The 15480-nt window shown below is 43.2% G+C and overlaps 1 protein-coding gene across 1 annotated transcript; it reads right to left on the reverse strand.

Moving 5' to 3' along the window:
* Window positions 1-265: 265 nt before the first annotated feature.
* On the reverse strand, window positions 266-12397 carry sall1a (spalt-like transcription factor 1a). Its single transcript, XM_071545069.1, has 3 exons — window positions 12325-12397; window positions 2963-6372; window positions 266-1900 (listed from the first exon to the last, which is right to left on the reverse strand). The coding sequence occupies exons 1-3, from the start codon at window positions 12395-12397 to the stop codon at window positions 1460-1462; spliced, it is 3924 nt and encodes a 1307-aa protein (XP_071401170.1). The 3' UTR covers window positions 266-1459.
* Between the last annotated feature and the right edge of the window lie 3083 nt (window positions 12398-15480).

Below are 15480 nucleotides of genomic sequence, written 5' to 3' on the forward strand. Positions count from 1 at the left end.
AAGAGTCAGATTTGCGCTGGCCGCTAAACGGCGTTGAGCTGCACAAATAATGCCAAGGGAAAATGTGATTTTATTTTTATTGCTGGCGCACAAAACATGGAGCGCTTCTCTTTCAAATAAATTCAAATGCTTGAAATGTGAAATTAATTGTCAGTAGGATGTTTTCAATGACATAATAAAACAAGAAGGGAATAAAAGCACACAGACACACAATGTTTCTTTTGGAAAACTGATGTATTTGATTATTAGAGTAAAGAATTACAGTATCGTAGTTGTTAGTAGGTATTAAAGTGTAGAGAAACTGGACCCATAAAGATCTTCCAACTTTCCAAGAAAGTGCATGTAACAGTCCGAAGGTTGTCAAACCTAATATATATTTATATTTATAAAAACACTATCATTTTGTCCCCTGGCCATGATGGACTTTGTCTTGTGTGAGCTATGTACATTTTGTTGCGAGGGAGTTTGTATTTCCACATCTGAACGTATTTACAGAAGCTTCAACACATAACTTTTGCACTTGATGTCAATGAGGATGCTCGGACATAGCAGCAACGTGGAAATCCAGCTGGGGAACTAAAGGAGAATCCTGCCCATTTGATTGGCTGTCTCATTTCCAAAAACCAGGAAGTGGGCCAGTCCGAATGTTCCCCTCTTAGCAACTGTCTTGCTTTCAACTTCACACCAAAATACAAGCAACAAAAAAAGAGACTGAGAAAAAAAAAAAAAAAAAGAAAAGCTATGGAAGTAAACGAAAAGTAAAAATTACAATACACAGAAACGGTAACAACAAAACAGGTTAAACACTAAAGAAACCCATGAAATGCAGTGAACTTCAATGTTTTTTCTTCCTTAAATAAAACAAAGGTAAATAGCAGTTGGAAAGAAAGGAACTACCATATAGTCCCTTGCCTGAAGTTTCATTGTTTTTTTTTTTCATGGAGGGCAGGGGGGTGGGGGTGAATACACAGATGTTAGACCATCTAGAGAAGATCAGTGTACATTATTTACAGCCAGTCTGTTTGCTTATTACAGGGCTAATGCATCACATGAACATCAACAGTTTTGTTATAGTTACTACAGACAGAAAATAACTTAATGCCAAGGTAAGGTTATCTACCCAGATATGCTAAGTTTCAAAAGCACATTTTTAAGCACTCATACATACCCATTCTGGCTTTAAAACAAAACAAAAAACCTAACTGTTAATGCTTCCACTTGGTTCCAAGCAAGGTTATAATCACTAATAAATAAGCTCCTTAAAACTATAACATGTACATTGTACAAAAAAAGCAACTTGTCTTCACACTCGTGTTCGTAAAGTTTCAATGGCAAGCCAAAGCAGTTCAGTTCTTTTAGTCCTTGTCTTGTTCTCTTTCTCTTGTCTGTGTGTCTGTATTTGTGTACAGTATGCCTTTAGGCATCTTCACGTGTCTGTGTACAACTGAGGACAAACACTCTAGTTGGTGGCGATTTCTTTATTGTCCTCCATGAAGCGTGTGAACCGGAAGTGGGTCCCGTTCTCCGTGTTGGCCATTTTCTCCAGACCAGCCAGCGCAGCATTGGGTTCTGTACTGTGCAGCTTGTCTAGGCTGCCGGTGAGGCCACCAATGGGAGAGCTACCCCCATTCCCCACACCGCCTGACATGGGTGGGATGCCTCCATTCTGGATGACAGAGATTTCATTTGTCTTCATGGCCAGGCCGTTGGAGAAGGCTGCAGCGTACTGATTCCAGAAACTGGCCGGGTCCCCGTTGCTCGCCCGCGATGCCATGTCCTTCTGGAAGATCTCAGGGAACTTGACAGGGTTGGTGCCCAGGAAGGCCATTGGCCCATCCACAGAGAGCCGGCGGCCACGTCTGGCAGGAGCGCTGTTCCACATGTGTGTGCCCATGTGAACCTATACGGAGACGGAGCGAGAGAGGAGAGAGAGAGAGAGAGAAAGAGAGAGACAGAGAAAGAGAGGGAGGGCGGGAGGGAGGGAGAGAGACAGAGCAACGAGAGGGTTGAAAATTAGTGATGTTTACAAACTTGGCCACGAGTGCTGCACATGAGATGATGCAATGGAAAAAAATAAAATAATGCGTGACTTAGAATTAAAATAGCTTCACACCCTGGGTGCAGCAGACTAGTTAGTTGCCTGTGCTGTGAGAGGTACCAGCATGTGTAAACATCTTATTTTGGCAAGACTGATACACAGTGTTTAATCTAAACCTTAGTTTGCTTGTCTCATGAGGGGACCACAGGGCTTGGGTTAAGATTGCACTGTCCAGTTTCATTGCTCAGGCCAGTATTGCATCTGACATTTCACCTCTGCCAGACCATTTCCATAACAAGGACAACCATTTTTTCTCCTTTATAGTTTGACAAGATGATGCATTCAAATAATTATATTTTCAACAAGCTTGTGAATAACCTATAGCAAAAAAAAGTAGCAGAGAAAAAAAAAGTTAATATACTTTTTTTTTCACTGCTACTTTTGAAAAATAAAAATCAACATATACCAACACTTCCCTAAACAATGTATATGCATTAGAATTCCTTGACCCATCTGAGTAACTTCGTTATATAAAGTCCACATAAATGATCAAAGGTGACCAGACAGTTTTCACAGAATCAGGTATGGAAAACTACAGACAGACCCAGCTCAGGATGGTTGCCTCTGGTAACTGTCGTTAATTCTGTTAACTGAACCATTCCCAGCTGTGCTCTGCTGATCACATTCTCGAGTTTCTACCCAATAATCATATTAATGGGGTGATTCAGCCTTTCCACTAAGGTATGCTTTTCTCAGCAAGCTGTTCATTTCATCAATTATACAACATTACCACCTCTTAGTGCACTGACACACCAAATTTAACTTAACAGCAGTTCCGAGACTTGTTTTCAAAAACATTCTCACGCACAAACTTTTAAATACAGATATGCAGACCCACAGTTTTCTGGATGTTTCTAAACTTACCTTGAGGTTTCCTTTGGTGGTGAAGGCCCGACCGCAGATAGTGCAGGCAAAGGGCTTCTCCCCAGTATGGGTTCTCTCATGGATCTGCAGAGCGCTGGAAGAGGAGAAAGTCTTCCCGCAGGTGTTGCAGAAGTGCTGTTTGGGTGTCCTGCGTGGCGGAGCAGCCGAAAGCACTGGAGAGGTGGAGGCAGAGGACGTGACCAAGCCAGGGGGCATGTCCTTGTTCTCTGAGTGGAGGCTATGGAAGAAGCCGTTGGCCTCAGGTTTGATGAGAGAGCCTACAGAGAGGAGGGAGGGAGTGGGACTGGAGGACAGGCTGGTGTTTGAGGGCTCGAAGAGCTGTGAGGGCAGGTCTCTCATCTGATGGGTAAGCATGTGCTGCTTGAGGTTGCCCTTGGTGGAGAAACCCCGGTTGCAGGCCGTGCAAATGAATGGTCGTTCTTTGGTATGGCTTCGGTAGTGAATGTCCAAGGCACTCTGACAAGCAAAAGTCTTCCCGCAGATGTCACAGGCTGTGTTCTTGATGGTGCTACGCTCACGGAAGGGGAAGATCATGCCCAGGGGTTCTTTAGAGGGGTTGACAGATGTCAGGTCTAGGGCTCCTATGCTGGAGGGGTGAGAGTGCATGAGGCTTGCACTAATGTGCTCCAGGGATAAGGCCCTCTGGTGCCTTTCTTCCAGGCTGGGGGATTTACGCTGTTGTGGCTGCATGCTAGTGGGGGATGGCGCCTGCATGGAGGAGGTAGATTCTGACACAGCTGGACTCCCGGCGCTTTGGCTTTCAATGTCCCCTCCCAGAGATGAAGAGTCATTGGTGAGGCAATCCCCCTCCATTGAGCCATTTGCTGCAGCTTTCATTCGGCTAGCATGTAGCTCCTCTGGCATATTATTTTGGACATGCTGTTGGCCATTTTTCTCTTGCCCATCCTGGTATGCCACATCGAGGGGAGTTGGGGAGTTACACAGACTGTCATGGGAGGCATCAGCTGACCTGGGTGTGTCTGGGACGCTGCTGTCCGGGCCCTCCTCCATGCCTTCCATGTTGTCATCAGAGAAGTTGTCCAGGTCATCAAAGTTTCTCTCCTCAAATGAGCCTGTGTCAGAGCCCATGGACTCTGGGTAACTGTCTGGCAGTGGGGTGTTGGGGATCTGCCCACCCATGTGCATGCGAATATGCTGTTGCAGAACCACAGCATTAGTGAACTTCTTCTGACAGATAGGGCAGGAGTGCTGGACTCTTAGAGGAGGCATGGCCCTGTGGACACTGTAGTGGGTCTTTAGATTTCCCTTGGTGGTAAACGCCCTGCCACAGACTTTACACTTAAATGGCCTCTCCCCAGTGTGAGTGCGATAATGCATTTTCAGAGCACTCTGGCAGCTGAGCACCCGGTGGCAGATGACACACTCGTTTGGGTCCGCCACCTTCCTGTCAATGTTCTCCACGAGCTGCTGTAGCTTGGAGGTCTCTGACCCCTGGAGAGGATCCAGAATGCCTCCAAAAGGGAACTTAGCCTTGAACTGCTCAGACATGAGGGGCATGAGAGGGTTGGTCATCATGGGCGGGCTGTTAGATGTTGTGTACTCGGCAGTGCTCTCAGAGGCAGAGCTCACATTTGTCATGAAGCTCGAGGAGTGGCTGCCCTCTTCAGTTTTCCCATTTGAGGTAGGCAGGGTTGCACCTTCACCCTCTTCAGACACTCTATCATTACTTTTAGCTGATGGCTCAGCGGCACCTGAGTCACTCCTAGCATTAACAGAAGGGCTGGTTATGGCTATTGAATGATCCTCTTTTTTGATGAAATGTGGCAGGCTGGGCATGGTTGGTGGCAGCAGCATGCCTACTGAGGAGGTCAGAGTGGACAAGACCGGTTTGCTGTCCAGCCAGCTGGTGACAGGCTTCTCAGGGGGCATTGACATGCCATATGGAATGCCGGTGCTTGTTGGTATATTGTCTAAATGCTCAGGAACAGGGTAGGGGTTCATCTGGATGTGTGGATATTTTTCTTTATGACGCTGGAAATGAACCTTCAGGTTACCACGGGTGGAGAAGCGGTTCCCACAGATGTTACACTTGTACGGTCTCTCACCAGTATGAGAGCGCAGGTGGATCTGCAAGGCACTGTCACTCCCAAACACCTTGGCACAAAACCTGCACTTATGCTTGAAGAAAGCATCATCTGAGCTGCTCTTGTGTTCAAATGAAGTGACGTTTGGTGGCTTGCCTTTTCTCTGCTGGGCCAGAGCTGCTAATGAGTTGAGGTCCTCTACGGTGGTGCCAACACTGGGCAGAGAGCTGGAGAACATAGGGTTGCCAGGTGGGGGCTGAGGTAGAAGTGGATTCACTGCAGAGTTTAACAAGCTACCTATCCCAAATGCTGGCGTGGATGACTTTGCTAGTGATGAGTTGCTGAGCTGAGAGTGGAGGCTGCTCATATGACTCGGCCTCTTGTCAGAGGACTGGGCATTGATTGTTGACGGCCCCAGTGTGCTAATGCTCTGAGATGTCTCACTGCTGCTGGGGTTGGGCTGAGGTAGCTGTGCCGCTGCAGCCAGCTGCTTCAGGCTGCTGATACTGGCTGATTGACTAGCCAGGCTCTGTGCTAGGCCTGCGGCTGCAGCCAGCTGTTGGGAGAGATGGGAGCTGAGTGTGGTCAGTGGGCTGGCAGCAGGCCCCATTGTGCCTGGAGCAGAACTTGGGGGCACCTGCATTTCTGGGGACTGGGAGGCCAGTAGCAGTATCTGATGCCGGATCTGCTCAATAAGTTGCAGCTGGTGGATCTGTTGCTGTTGTAGGGCAAGGAGCTGTTCCATCAGGGCTGGCACTGCCACCCTGGGCCCCCCAGAGGAACGGGCCTCTTGGGAGAACTGGGCCACTGCCACTTTGGTGCTCTGTAGATTTTCAATGATAACATTGCTGTTGATCATGGAGAAGTTCCCCAGTTCGGTCAGGTTGCCGAGCTGAGGTAGAGGGGCAGAGATAGCTGAAGTACCCACTGCAGGGCCAGAGCTGCCCCTGCCACCGTGGCTGCTGCCTGTGTTGATGGGGCTCCCGCTCTCCGTGTGACTGCCTTCCTCTTCATGACCACTGCTGATTCCGGAAACATCCACGTCCATGGATTCTTCTTTTTCAAGAGCGTTAGGCTCCAAAAGGTCACTGCACTCTGCTTGATCAGTGTTATTAACCGTGTCATTCATCTGGTCGTCAGGATTATGGGGAGGGGAACCAGGCGAGAAGGTTCCGGTGGGGGAGGCAGGATTTTCATTCACTATCAGAACTAACTGATTCTTAGTGCAATTCTTCTGGTGTTCTTCAAGATCTGATAGTTCAAAGAACTCAGCGCAACATCTGCTGCAGACGTGGGCATCTGAATCCTTGCAGGGGGGGTCCTCTGAGCAAGGTTCTGTGTCCCCTGAAAAACAAAGAGGGGAAACAGAGGATTAGTGATTAGAAATGTTTTGCAGCTGAAGAAGCAGCTTTATCTCCTCAAATTCCATTGTTGTTAATCTTAAGTTAATCAGTTTTACACTTATCCCCTTGATGTGTTCACAAAAACAACGATCGAAAAGCAACAATAAGCCACAGAAATGAGAAAAAGCCTTATTCAATGCAGTGGCCTCTGAAACACGATAAGAGAGGAAACAAAATCAATGGCACTACTCAAATATTGCTTAAAAGTGATCTTTGAAGATGTACATCTGGGTTTCATCAGCCCAACCAAAGGTAATCATTTTCTTCAGATAATCCATCAAAATATAGAATAGTGTGAAGTGAGGACATTGGGTCTTAATGAAATTTCATAGAAAGGCATTGATTTCCTATATTCCATGCTCTTCAAAGTCTACTTGTCCACTCGGCGCAAATCAAGCATTTGAAGGACTTATTAGACTTTCAATTTGCTGTCAACTTTGCTCATTTTCAGCCAACTATAGGCATCTTGGACAGGTTATCTATGTCACTAAACTAATTTGTATCCACTCAGGCTGCAATCACAGTGAGACATGAACAACAGAGCCTGTGGCATCCACATTGTTATGTGCACCCACTTAGACACAACAAGCAAAGCAGAATAAAAAAAAAAAAAAACACAACAAAACGCTATTAATACCAATGCAATAGGAAATTATCAGTCATGATTAAATATATGAAAAATAATTATCTTTAAAACTGTGTTTTAATTTTAGTTGTATCAAAAGTCGCCATTGCTTCTATTACATAATTGTTAAACTTTGATAAAAAAAAAAAAAAACATCAATCATAGAAATGGCTCCAATCAATAATATTCTTACAAGTAATAAAGAGATTAAATAAAATATATAATCCATTTAAATAAATGAGTGGGTTAAAACTAAAGAGTGGGGCGGCACATCAGCATGCATGCATCACAAACTTGCCAAAACTGAGAAACTGGATACACCAGCTTACAGAGCAAGCAATACGGGCACAGCCAGTACTTTTGTCAGTGAAAAGAAAATACCAAACTAATTATTGCCTTTCAAATGTGCATAGAAACAGGTTTTTGGATTTTCCATTTTAATAAACAGGAAGAGTGAGGGGAGAGAAAAGGCAAGACAACACCCCTGCCCCCTGAGCCACTGCTGTGCTCCAGACCTTCCTTATTCTTTTCCCTCTTTGTCACACTAAAATCTCGCTGTTTAACATACAAGTTGATTTACAAATTGCATTTCTCTATGAATCCCTTTCATTGTGGCTCTGGCCCCTCAACATTTTCATCAGGGCCAAGAATTCATTTGCAAATGAAACCCAGAGGAGTGCAGCCCTGCCCCACAGAGAGACAGGATGCCTTCCCATTGTTCGCGCAGCATGGGAGCGGCGGGGATCGTCGGCACAGCCTGGCCCTGCTCATCTCAGTCGACTCAAAGCAGATCCTGTTTAATTCAGGGATTATCTCCCTCAATGTTTCTCTGCTCGGAGACATCAGATAACGCAAAGTTGCCATGACAGTAAACCCTGGCCCTCACACCACCAAACCATGCAAACGGGGAAGACTCAACTTTAATGATAACTTTTCATGTTAAATCCCCCCCATCCACCCGCCCACTTACACCCCCACACCCTCAAGCATTAATAATGAAAAAATGTGTTTGATTTATTGTGTGAGATTATATAAACACCTTGTCTGTTCGCAAGGCTGACTGTACATAAGGTAGTGTGAGGAAAAAGGAATCAGCTCGCATTAAGTGGGATGAAAAAGGGAGACATGAAAATAAGACAAAATCAAAGTTTTGTCTTTGAAAAATTATTTTTTAAAAAGGCTTGAAACTGAGAAGAAAAAATACTTATAAAAGAGCAAACTTTCTCAAAACTGCAAATGTGGATAAGATAGATGATGTTGTGTGTGTGTGTGTGTGTATATATGGTCTCAGGTGAAATATTCAGTACACAGGAAAAAATGCAACACACTGTGCATATACTAGTTGGGAAGCTATACAGTGTACAGTGAGATTACATTAATTCTCAACCTTTCGTTCTTAATCATACACATTGTGTAGGAAAGGCCAGAGAACGTTTCTTTAATTTAAAATAAGTTTCTCAACAAAAATGAGAATATTTCATATAATGTGCTTTTTGAATAATAATAAAAATCTGAACATGCTCAATTACACTCATATCTTTATAACAATTATTCCTAAATACTAAATGTTAAAAAAATGTGCAGGACTAAAAACTACTAATATGAACAGCATTACAAGCTTGGTGTATTTACTACTGGAAAAGAAAGCGGTAACAACTAACATTTTTCCAAAAATATTTTGTCAATTTCTAAATTTAGGAAAAGGCATAAATACGTTTAACTAAGCGATATTTCCCAATTCCCACTCTGTCCCCATCATCATTACCAATTAAGCATTTTAAGCAAATCATTCCCACCAAATTATTTCGCAACTGTGATCTTTGGACAGTGTCTTCTTCACTAACTGTACCTAGAGTTAGGAATGTGAGAGAAGATATCTGGAGAGAAAATGACCCTCTTACAGCTGCAATACATATGTACGTCTGAGAATGTGTTTCGTCAATAACTTTGATTTAAATGCTTACACAGCTAGGCATTTGCTCTTTAAGCAGTAGTAAAAAGCTATGTTTTACATAATAATACAGTGTCAAAACTACACCAAGACATGTCTACAAATCCACTGTCCATATGAGAAAGACAAGTACAGCAAACAGTGCAGACGCCAGCATTAGGCTTAATTCCCAAAATAGCACGGATTAACTCTGAATTTAAATTAAGATAAAGTCAAGTCGGCATGAAGATGGAGTCTGTAAAACTTCCATATGATCTCTAGCAGAAGCACAATGTAAGCAGTGCGCAGGGCAAAAGGATGTCAGGAGAGACAAAGAGCACAGGACAGAGCCACGAAGAGACTGACCAGAGTGTGAATATGTTAGACAAGAAAGCCAGGATTAGTAGAAAAGTTGCCGGAGAGCTTTGAGAGTTCCTACATTATTTTTTTGCAGGGGGCCGCTGCGAGCCTCTTGACACTTGTAACTTCAGGAGGGTTTCTGCCCACCTCGTCTCCGGCCCTCCACCAGGACTCATCCCACTGAACACTAGATGGGGTTCCACTAAAGCTGCCGTGGTCCAGGACGAGACTCGAGTCTCAGCAGCTCTGCCCTGGTGACATGCTTAAAGCTTAAGGGGAGGGAAAAAGGCAAGCAAGTCCTTCGGGCTACATCTAGACTCGCACTATATAAACATTGGCAAAACGACAAGTAACTGAATCTCTGCTGTTTGCGGGATACAACCGTGCGAAGGGGGCTGCCCTGCCAATCTCCCCTCTAGGGGGGCCACTCTGATAGGGCGAAAGGGGACGGCCACAACATTGATAAGGGCTCCCAGACACATACACACACACACACACACACACACACACACACACACACACTTAAATAAAGAGCCAAGGCCTTCCTAGGCCGCCTGCGGCTCCGATCAGCAGGGTCAATGGCGAGGTAGAGAGGAACACACTGGGCCCTGAACTCTCATCACCTCCACACAGAGGGACACAGGCAAAGGTTAAAACAGCTCAACATCCCACCCTCTGTGGCTCTCACACCGACCTCCCAGTAACAACGGCCCTCAGCATCACTCACATGCAACTGGAAATACCATGCCTTCCCGTTTTCACTTCTGGCCACGACAAGTCCCAAGAAAACAGACAGGACATTTGTTACCAGCGCTCACTCAGCAGTCAAGCAGCAATTAATTACCAGAAATCTAAATACAACATGTACCTAAGCTTATGATTACACACACACACACACACACTGCGTTTGCAAATATTTTAACATATGACACGGTATTGGGTATTATTGTGGAATTCTGTGTGCTCCAGTCTGTCAGGGCCAGTGACAAAACTAACTCTACATCAGGTTTATTAGATTTAATATTTTAGATTCAAAATGCAGCTAAAAAGTATCATTCAGGACTGATCTATGTTTTGCATTTATCCTGCAGTTGGAACAAAAATCACATGAAGTTGAGCAGCAAATGCCTCTTATGCAAGGCTTCTGCTGAAAGAAACAACTCTTTATTTCAAATTACCTGCACATGTTTTTGAGGTGTTTTTAAAAAACAATGTAGCCTTGAAAATATAACATTTTAACTGTAAGGCTCCTACACTTTATCCAGCAAGTCAAGACAACATTGGTAATAATTTCAAAACTTACTGTGTATGTATTATTTAAGTGAAAATATTTCTGTTTTTCTACAGCACTGAATTGGTAAAAATACACAAATACAGCGTAGCAAAATTCGATCAGATTGCATTACATAGGCCGTGTAACACAGGCCTACTATTACTGAAAATATAAAAAAAGAAATAACTTCTTTTTTTTGCCATTGAATCTGCCATGGAAAAGTCGGTCAACTAAAACGTTTCTGCTACATTTTGATTAAAACACAATATAAACTGCGCCGTTACGAAATTCAATACAAAAGTATTGTTCACATTATCTTGATATCGTTGTTTTGTTGTTGTTTCTAGATAATGTCTTTTCGACAACATTGTAACAATTCACAATTAATTGCAATTTGATTGGCTTCTGCTTGCCATTGAATCTCTCTGTAAGAGATACACAGCTCTGGATTTCCAACTCTGAACGTCACTTTGTCGGAGCTGAATTCACATTTTAAACACAACAGCATAGCCAAGACAGAGGCTATATAGTTTGCGAGTTGTAAAAAAAAATCTCATAGTTGATTATCTAATAAAAAAAATATTTCACAGCAGGCCCTCAGGCCAGCTTTAGGCTTCAACTTTTCAAAAGACGTTAAAGTAAAACCAGCCTATTTCATCAGTTAAACATTTTATGTTGGTTTGGTTGCGAATCCTACAGTTAATTTTGCAATAAAGCAGGACTCGAGTGTGTGCGATGTGTGTTAGTGTGTGTGTGTGTGTGTGTGTGTGTGTGTGAGAGAGAGAGAGAGCAGCGAGTGAGTGAGAAAGACTTTTGTCAACTTTACTAGGTCGCTGTTTGAGATAAAAGTATGGATAACGAGTTATGATGATAGGATATTTTCAGGACCTTGAAAGGCAGTGTGTTTATTTGCGCTCCATAGAGGCAACACACAGTTTTTCTCTCCTTTCATCCAACTTTCAAAAATAAAGGACGGTCGTGTGCTGTGCAATCAGGCAATGACTAACTGGAACTGGTTTTCATAATCGAGGAAAATACGCTGTAAGACATTGCAGCGCAGGACTGAAACACACAAACTGGGTATTTCTATGTCCGGGACCCATGAAAAGTTGGAGACCCCGCAGGAACGACAGGGTGGTCCGCCTCGACGCACCAACACCGACCGTGAACACAGCAAAGCCGCCCAGAGAATCGACAAAAGCCGAAAACTAAGCCGGTCATTCATTATAAGAAACTTTGTCAGCTAGTTTAAAAACATGATCTAAATCTGAAGTCAAGCCTGGAGCGTTTTGTAACCTTATTAACTTCCTATAACACACACACAGCGGAAACCTGAAGATAAATCCAGCACAGAGCTGCGTTATTACCTTTAACTTGTACTTCCCTTATACTTAAATGTATGTCATTATAAAAATATGGAACCTGAAGTATGAAAGAATATAAACTAGTTTAAATTTCTTCTTTGGGCCTGTAATAGAGTGATGGAGCGATATCCTGAACATGAAGTTTTCTGAAAAGTACAGACTTTCATGAAGAACACGCTGGAATTTTCAAAGAACTAATAACAACAGCCAGTGTAAAGTCTGATTCAAAGCAATCACTTTGGCGACCAGTCTTGCCAGGAAACATGATAAATCTCCCCCCCAAAAAGTGTGAGAAATTCATAGGACTTGGATAAAGACAGCAGTAGGCTACTTGGACTCACCATTGTGCTCCGATAAGGGCAGATGAGGGTCGGATTGGAAGTGTTGCGGCTTCGCTTGTTTCCTCCGCGACATGCTGGCTGGCACATCAGCAGGCAAAGAATAAAAAAATGACTACAAAACCCTCTCAAAAATTACGAAAATCGAGCCCATCCACCGCGCATGTGCCCCGTTATGATTATCAATAATGCTCTGCGATTAATCATACGGGGGGCTTCTTTGAAAGGCGATTGGCACCTCGCCAGCCCCCCTCCTATTCAAATGAAGTCTCTTTAATCAATTAGCTCCTGATTTGCTGGGGACTCTTGTCTCTCTCTCAGCTCCCACCCAATGAGTTGATCCGTGTGGGGAAGAAAGGCTGGGTTTTCCAAACTCCCTTTAGATACAGTTTAACCCCTTCTGGTAGCCAAGTAAAAGCTTATCTTGACTACTACAGGGGAATGTCAGCGTCTTGAGTCCATGCCTGCAACAGTATCTTTCAATCTTTCATATTGATCGAGCAGCGATCAAAGAGGGTTTTTTTCGGCAAATGCGCACTGATGAGGCGCTCGAAACTGAAACCTCCGCGATCACCAACCAAGTTTCTTCTTTCTACAACTCGGGTCTACTCCGTCCTCCGGATTTGCATTAAGGTCGTTGTAATTCAGATCTTGTTGTGTTATACACCGACACCTACTCTCTGAGAGCCTCAAGCGAGACTCCCGGTGCGCAAAAACGCAGGTCGCGCAAACGTGTTCCGTGCGTAAATGGCACCGGTACGCGTTCCCAAAAGTCCACGGTGTTATCCAACGTCCCAATCAGTTTCATTTGATTATTATTAGTAGAAAGGGGGGTTACTTACTAACACGTTTTCATCACACACTGCATTCCGCGAATAAACAAACTTTGAGGGCCCGTGTAGCACTGGGAGAAATGTGGAGCCCGGCCCATCTAGGATCTGATTGGTCACTGGGCTATTCAGTCATGGAGCAACCCCCCTCCCCTCCTCCTCCTCCTCCTCCTCCTCCTCCTCCTCCTCCTCCCTGTCTCTCTCCCTCCCTCTCTCACTCGCTCTCTCTGGATACGCACACGAGATCCAAACGCTTTGTGCGCACTAGGGTGATCAGTGCTGAAGGCAGCGAGGAGAGTCTGTTCATCTGAATAGGGATAAATAGGGCTTTGAATTTCTATCCTCAATTTTTTTTTTTTTTTTTAGCGAACAACTGTCTCATAACCCACTTCGTGTAGACTCTCTACTACATTTTAGACTATCCGTTATACTAGTTTTACTTAAAAAAAAAAAAAAAAAAAAAAGTTGTTTGTCTTTATCTCGTCGCCATTCCAGCGGGTTGTTTGTATTGTAAAACTTACAAGCCGGTATGAATGACTGCATGGTGACCTTAAAAGTTGGATATATTTTGTAGGCCCTTTGTTGGCCTTTAATTTCTACAACTGCAATTGCAGTGTTTTAAAGACGGTGCTAATTGAGCTATAGAAAGTTGACGGTGACTGTAAATCCAAGTAAATAATGTCTTAATCAAATAATATATATAATGGCTTATGGACCCCGCATATACTATACATTTTTATTCTAATATTAATAAATCAATATATAATTATTGTTATTATTATTATTATTATCATTATTATCATCGTCCTAAATAATGGACTAACAGGAGAGTGCCATCAGTGGGACATTTTAGAGCAAGAGGTCCCACAGGAGCTTCATCTGTACGCGGAGTCGAGTAGATTTATTACGTGAAAAAGATAAACGAAGCTCTCAGTCGAGCTGATTTTGAGAAATGAAGATAATAATGTTACTATAGGTGATGCCTCGGATGCCATTATTTTTCACTGAATATTTAAAGAGCAGCTGCAGGCTAGATGGATCTGGTCCTCTCTTGTGTCAGCTATCTTTTAGTTTCGACTAGCCTTACTATTTACTTATTCATGAAAAAAAAGGAAAGAGCAAGGGGGAAAAAATCAAATACTTTTGATGGGTCGGACTGATCCACGTTATCACTGCATTATACCAAATAATTAAAGAATATATATATTTTTTATTTCAAATGTATTTTGGTGGTATTATAGATAGATGCCTGAATTGTCTTAATATCTGAAGATGTAGAAATCGAAATAGAGGCTGTGACGAACAGAATGAAACAGCAAACGATCATTAATAGGGGAAAACGTGTATGTGTGTACCGTTAATAAGCCCATGCAATTATGTGCACCAAAGTTGAATTTGCTGGGAGAGGAAAAAGGGGTCTGCAATATTGTAATGTCCCAGGCGGGAAAATCAATGGCCAGTTAATTGATGTGAGTGTTGGTGTGAGATTGTAAACAGGGTGATTTGCAGCCCAGCCGAGCGGGAGACATTTTAAATGAGATTCACTCGGGACGGTAAGGATACGGTGTTAACAATCACGGGCTGAATGACACAGACGGCCACAGTTTGGGGACCCAGCAGCAATAACTCAGTGCGAGGGCCTAAAAACTTTGAAAAACACACACACACACACACTGGTGAACGTCGAGTAGAATGTGTGTTTTTTTTTTCAGTCATTTTGTGTGCAATGTTGGCCTGCTTACTGGCTACGAAAAATAGAATTGCATAATGATAACTTAAATTTAAGTTTGACATATATTAGGCCTACCTTTTTGCATCGAAATGAATGGATACAGTGGAGGGTAAACCCACCTAAACTCAGTTTAAACCCTACAGTTTAAGTTAAATTCATAGTATACATCATAGTGAGTAATATCAGACAGATTTAAGGATAAGGACAAGTTGCAAAATATTTTTATTCCTGAAAGTATAATTAATTTTGTTTATACTGGTGGTTATTTGCCTTAAAGTTATAGTTTCCTCACCTTTTTATTTACAATACACCACTGGAAGAAGCTAATATCAAATCTGGTCAATAAAATAACCCCACATCTCTGTTAATAACCTACCAGTTGCTGCTTGTCAGTATGGAAAAGAGTCGTTATTTTCTGAGGGAGAACAGGCGGAAAGTGACAGAAGCTTCAAGCCAGTATATATGGCGCATAAAGTGCGCGTCTGTCTGTTACGCGCAATCAATGCGGTGCGGAACATATCAGAGAAGGTCCTGCCCGGTGCCATCAGTCACTATTATCACTGACATCCCATAATTGATCATTGCTCAGAAACACAG

This window comes from Centroberyx affinis, unplaced genomic scaffold (assembly GCF_046629955.1).
Source record: "Centroberyx affinis isolate AG114_WGS23_722 - 3 ecotype Tasmania unplaced genomic scaffold, CSIRO-AGI_Caff_v1 ptg004764l_1, whole genome shotgun sequence".
NCBI lineage: Eukaryota > Metazoa > Chordata > Actinopteri > Beryciformes > Berycidae > Centroberyx > Centroberyx affinis.